This window comes from Paramormyrops kingsleyae, chromosome 2 (genome assembly GCF_048594095.1).
Source record: "Paramormyrops kingsleyae isolate MSU_618 chromosome 2, PKINGS_0.4, whole genome shotgun sequence".
Taxonomy (NCBI): domain Eukaryota; kingdom Metazoa; phylum Chordata; class Actinopteri; order Osteoglossiformes; family Mormyridae; genus Paramormyrops; species Paramormyrops kingsleyae.
The window spans coordinates 12,287,600-12,293,719 of record NC_132798.1 but is presented as its reverse complement, the minus strand read 5'-3'; the positions used below and the strand labels follow the sequence as shown (position 1 = coordinate 12,293,719).

General features: G+C 42.4%; 1 protein-coding gene across 1 annotated transcript; it reads right to left on the bottom strand.

Annotated features, from left to right (window-relative positions):
- Window positions 1-1,612: 1,612 nt before the first annotated feature.
- tas2r202 (taste receptor, type 2, member 202) lies at window positions 1,613-2,593 on the bottom strand. The gene has a single exon (XM_023827021.2). The coding sequence runs from the start codon at window positions 2,585-2,587 to the stop codon at window positions 1,613-1,615; it is 975 nt and encodes a 324-aa protein (XP_023682789.2). The 5' UTR covers window positions 2,588-2,593.
- Between the last annotated feature and the right edge of the window lie 3,527 nt (window positions 2,594-6,120).

Below are 6,120 nucleotides of genomic sequence, written 5' to 3'. Positions count from 1 at the left end.
CCTGATTAGACCAGCCGTAATTGTCCCCGCCGTAGGACTGAGGACCACGATCGAGCAAGATAAAACGTTCATACTTAATGGAGTCTTACAGTACCCTGTTCTTGAAAGCCCAGGACAGACGAGACAACGCCTCCCGCACTTTCTCCACAAAAGGGGATACATCAAATCTTCTAGATAGAGCTAAATGACAAAAAACAACGTTTAGTACACCTTCGATGGCGACGTGATGACTGGCGATTTTATTTATAGCTGCTTTCAAAACTTAAAGAAAATGAGGAAGCAGCTGGTCGATCCCCGTTTCCGACTGCTCGATTGCGTCTCCGCTCAAAGCTGCGCTTTCCTCGCTACTTGAACGATCCGGATCAATCGAAGTAAAGACCCCCGATACACCTGGATCTAAAAGGCGAAAGAACTCAGACACCACTCATTTTCAAAAAGTAGAAAATGGACGTGTTTTCTGTGTTATCCTAACCCTGAGATTAGTATTTCACTCTCATTAATGCTTATCACTGAAAGCTCACGGCAGGTGCTATAAACGTAGTTGAATCGCAGTGATAAAGATATAACGCAATAATATCGTCATATGTCGAGCATCTCTTTGCTGTGAAAATAAATTTTAAAAAATCAAATATGAGCTTATAACTTTTCACTGCTACTCAAAATAATCAAGCGCAATCTTTGCAAAGCTTGATTAGTAAGATTATATTTGTAAGTATTATTTGCAATTACATAATATTAACACAATAGTTAGTGAATTTTACATACAACCCTGTGTTTGCTCTATTGCGGAACATATTTATTATGTCCCAGTATAAATCCATACATACATTCATCCATATTCCATCCACTAACCCAGTATATGGTCTCACAGAGTACTACTATAATTGTCAGGCAATGATATACAATAAAAAAAAAAATAGATGCATTTCGAACTACTCAGACAATTGTATTTTTCATAGCGGGCAGCTCTTTGTGGATACATGTCTCTTTCACCCAGAAAATGCCACACAGTTCTGAGTAGCAGGTATCATCCATTAATTGCTACAGTAATTGTTAGGACAAATTCGGGACCCTTCAAAGTCTAACACTCGCAATGCCAGTTTGAGGCAAACCTTTGAATATTTAATTAACCCTTTTAATCTAAAGTTACTTGTCAAACCGTCACCTTCCCATTCATTCAGATTTTACTTGTGCGACATGTGGGACACTGAACACCTTTGTTAAGCACAACAGGGCACCTCTGTGGATTTATGTTTAATTTATTTGCATTTACTTTGTTTGTCTTTTGTCCAAAATGTGACATACATGCTGTTGAGGCGTTGACTATGCATAAGAGCAGCTTGTTTGAGCTTCCAATGATTGCCCAGGTACAACTCTATAGGAGCAGAAGCTATACAACATCTTTCACAGGGCAAGAATCTAATACGACAACTATTCAAATCAAAAGATGAAGTGCAACGCTAAGAACATTCAGGGAGAACTGAGTGGTGTAAGATAGTTTAGGTGTATCTGGAACAAAGAGGACTTGACTTATACTTGAACTAATAAACTTTAGCTCATGAATCAGCAGTGGACATACATCAAACACACATGTGGTCATGTAGAGTTTGGCCTAGTGTCCTGGAGTTGTCTTCTCTTTGGCTTTGTTCTCTGGTACCTTCAGGCACTCCAGACAAGGATACTCATCGATGAATAGGTTGTGCAAATGGAGAAGACCCTTCCAGAAGGTCTTTTTGCCATAAATGAGCAGCAGAGAGCTGACGGCAGTATAGATGGAAGAGAACAGGATGGACAGCATCATGACGTTCTCCATCTTGGCAATACTCATGTAGTACACGTAGAGGTCCACCAGCAGGAAGCAGAGGAACACCACCACCAGACCAAGGTTCATGTGAATCACTCGCATCTCAGAGCCCAGCTTGGGGGTGTGAAAGCCATTATTGCTGGTCTTCATGTGATGCAGGTGGATGGCCAGGTGGACGCTGATGGAGATGCTGCTCTTGAGCATTAGCAGTCCAGGGATGACGTCGGAAATCAGGAAGTAGTAAATTACATAGATGGTTCCATTTAACCCGACCGGAATGATCGAGCTGCAGAATTCATTTTCGATGGTTTTGTTTAAAGGGCTGAGTACGGTTATCAGAGGCATGCAGGTAATGAATCCACAAACAGGGATGGCGATGACCACGGTGCCTACGTGCTTAAGGAAAGCCTCCTGGATCTTTGTGTAGCAGTGGATGGGCTCAATCACTAGTTTTGTGCTGTAGAAGAAGGTCAGGAACGCGGTGATCCAGATGATGGAGAATTTGAGGCTGAAGACTACCACCAAAATTACGGAGAAGGATTGCTCCTTCAGCAGGCAGTTCCTGTCCAGTTCCTCCATGGTCATCCAGATGTAGGAAATGATCTGGTGAAGGATGTTGGTCAGTGACAGTGCTGAAATGATGGTCTCACAGGGCAACCAGTGCCCGTTCTGCCTGTAGCCGTGGAGACTCATCAGTAGGATGTAAAGGTTGAAGAATATTGTGAGGATGGCAGTGAAGCCAACCAGTACCCAAATGCTCAATTCAGTACTATTAGACAGCATGATGTTCAGTTCCCTTTAAAGGTCTTATGCTATAGCATGTACCACGAGATCGATACTGTGACAACTGATATCCCTTAATAAGTAGAAGTATTTTGACCTATTGGCATATAAGTACTTGAGGTACTTGTGACTGATATTCAAGTCCTTTCACTGCATGCACTCTATTGCAGAAACTCCAGTAGATGGGGCAAGATGACTATAAAGAAAGTTTTAGACGTTTTAAAGTACCTTATATAAAGCATATATTCTCACATGCAAAGCATATATAATTTCAAATCATTTGTGTGCATAATCCTACTTTTAAATGGTTACAACTATGTTTGCGAGCCAATACAGCTTAATTCCCCCACTTCATTTCATTCATAAATCCGTTCAGATTACCCGGCCGACTTATTTCTGAACTTTCAGCAGTGTCCTGGATATTTTAATTACTTTTGGGAAGAGAAAATTATGTATTACATTATATTGCCAGATAACCAGTCAGTTAAACTTTTCTATCATTAGAGTGAATGTCCTGCATTGTTTACCTAGATTGATTTCCTTTCAGAATTCTCCCTCAGGCTGGAAGTGACTCAAGCCCATTACTCAATCAGAAATTCAATAGAAAAGCAGTTCACCCGTCCATCAACTCCCGTTGAGCAGCGTATGTGAGAGTAATACCCACACGTCTCATAGTCAAAAGAGAAAACTGATGGAGAGTACTGGCATTTGTTCCCTGAAAGAATCTAAGTCTTGCATTGAGCTTCAGTGAAGGATGTTTCAATCCAGTGGACAGGTCTTACACTGATGTGTCTGAAGATCCTTTGGCTTCTGAAGGAACAGCTGTTGCAGAGACCTGAAAAGTCAGCCGTGACAAGATTGAGGTGCTTGAGAGAGTGACAACCCGGCTCCTGTGATGGGTCCTTCCTTGAACTCCTGGTGAAGCCCTTGGCTGGAAATGGAAGTAGAGGAGCCTGGACTTTTTATACCCGTGTGCATATCCATAGAAGCTGGAGGAGAGCCCTCATGGTGGCATTTACATAGAGCGTAATGAGGAGGATGTAATGCCTGTGTGATTACAATTCCGATTAGCGCATCCCGGGAGTCACCCCATCTTTGTGCATTATGTTGCCTGCGATAGGCTCCACCCACCTGTGAAGCTGACCAGAATAAGGTTAGAAAATGGATAAATGAACGAATGGATAAATGGATGAATATTCATCGCACATAAGGAGGTAAGAAGTGTGTGTGCATTTGTATAGTGTGTGTTACTTAAATGGGCCGGACAAGGTTGAAGGATAGATGGGCTAGTATTGTGTTGTCTGGGAGTGTATTTATGGAGATGTCACTTCAGGGGTGAGTTTCCTCTGCGTTTATATTTTATCATGGTGGGTATCCTGCCATGTCGAAGGGTACCCGGTACAGATCCTCGGAGAGGCTCCCACGAGTCATTTCTACACAGCCCATTTGCATGAGCCCACTGCGGAAGACATCTTCACCCACAAACCCCAGCTCACCTCTGACCAAGGAAATCGAGCAGTGACCACAGAAGAGCACATGCAACAAGATGAAGGTCACTCGCTTTATGTGTCATGCTTTTATCCATAGTGATGTTGTTGTTTTGTTTTTTTTTTGAGGAAGCAAAATCAGAAAAACTCTGGAGCAATTGGGGGTTAAAAAAGGCCTTCGCTCAAGAGCCCAATGACGAAATCACTTTGGTGATTCTGGAATTTCAACCAACAACCTTCTGATCATAGGCATAGTGTCATAGGATCCAAACCCACTGAGCCACACATTACCCCCAAGTAGAAACTGATTTGCTGTTGCCAAGGCTGTAAGTCGGATTCATTTGCACCACAACATGATAATTAACCAACTGAGCCCTTCAGCTCCTTTTTAAACTTCAGAGAACGAACACATCACAACTCTTCAGCAGAAAATGGCTTTGATCAGTCAACCTCTGAGTTTTGGGCCCAGCAGGCGTCTGCTGCACCACTCTGCTCCCTGGGATGCTGACATGACTCACATGTGTGCGTTAAAGATGTGTACCTGTATAAAAATATACAGTACAGGTATCTGTCAACTTACGTCCTATCAGATACTATCCTATCATATTTAACCTTCGTCCTGTGTTAGCTTTCTGTTCCTATCTCTTATGTTAGTGGGTCGGTGCCGACCCGTGTCTTAAATCAGCCATAAAATACCCTGAAAACAATTATTTTTCATCCAATTTGTTTCTTACCTCTTGGTTACCTTGTTAGGCTTCCTTCTCCATGAAAAGATTGTTTTTGATATTTTTGGTGTGTCTTTCTGGACCTTTCTTTTGACAGCATACCTTTCGTTTTCAATTAAAAAAAAGATGGTAAAATAAACCTCAAGAGAATTATATAAATAAACTGAATTGGTCTTATCTTGCCTTACATGTCTGGGCATACCTTGCCTTGATTTTGTTTTAATTTATTTTGTTTAAATAGAGATTCCTGACAAAGTCAAAAAGCCTTGATGCAAATACAGTATATGTGGTGCTTTTATGCATTTGAAACTTACAAACGGGTCGGTGCCGACCCGAACACCACAGGAAGGTTCGAGGTCCATAGTAAAGAATATACCCTGATCGCGAGACGCCTGAAAACGAACACAGTAGGGAGTTAGCTGGTGTGTAACAGGACAGTGCTGTCAGTAACTGATTTGTAATGCAGTTTGCATGCAGTAATGTATATGTGATGGAAAGCCACAATAAGCAGATATGATACAGTACCTGTACTGTGCTATTTCATTACAATAAAAAGAAACGTGTGTAATACTGTATGATGAAACAGCTTCAGGCACAGTCTTCTTTCTCAGCTCTCATTGTTTGCTACCGCGCGTATCTTTTGATTTCGTAGTGAAATTCGTGCCTTATTTTTGGTGCAATCCCTTTTTGTTCTAAAGTCCTTTATATTTACATTACAATTGGCTGTAGTGTACTATGTATATATCACAGTACTGTACTTAATGTCCTGCCTCCCTCCATGACTATCGAGATATGCCCAAATTGACTTGCGTCCAGTGGCTCCAGTGCCAGATGCACATTGACAGATACCTGTATACAGTATATGACAAATCCAATCATGTTATGTAGGGTCACAGGATGCCTCCCACAGTCAACACTGGCCATTGGGCGTCAAGGGTCACACACATTACAGGCACTTTTAAGATGCCACGTCACCTAGAAGCATGTTTTGGGATTGCAGGAAGAAAATGGAGCACCCAGGGGTGACACATGCAGATGGGGGGGAGGGGGACATGCAGGCAGGCATGATGCAGAGCGGCTGGCCTTCAAACCCGTAATCCTGCAGGTACAAAGGCAAGCGCGTCGCCCACTGAGCCAGCCAATAAAAAAAATCAGCTCGTCAGTATTTCTAAGCACTCCAGAAAACACGCGGCAGCGGTATGATAATGTGCTCATAGCTGACTGAAGCGCTTGAAGCTGTTTGGTTCTAGCGTTTCAGCAGGAGACGGCCTAAGCCACCGTTTCTGCTTGGCAGGCTGACTTTGAACTATTCTCCATGATT

Excerpts from the sequence above, each read along its gene's own strand:
- tas2r202 (XM_023827021.2), bottom strand. The coding sequence starts at position 2,587 with ATGCTGTCTAATAGTACTGAATTGAGCATTTGGGTACTGGTTGGCTTC.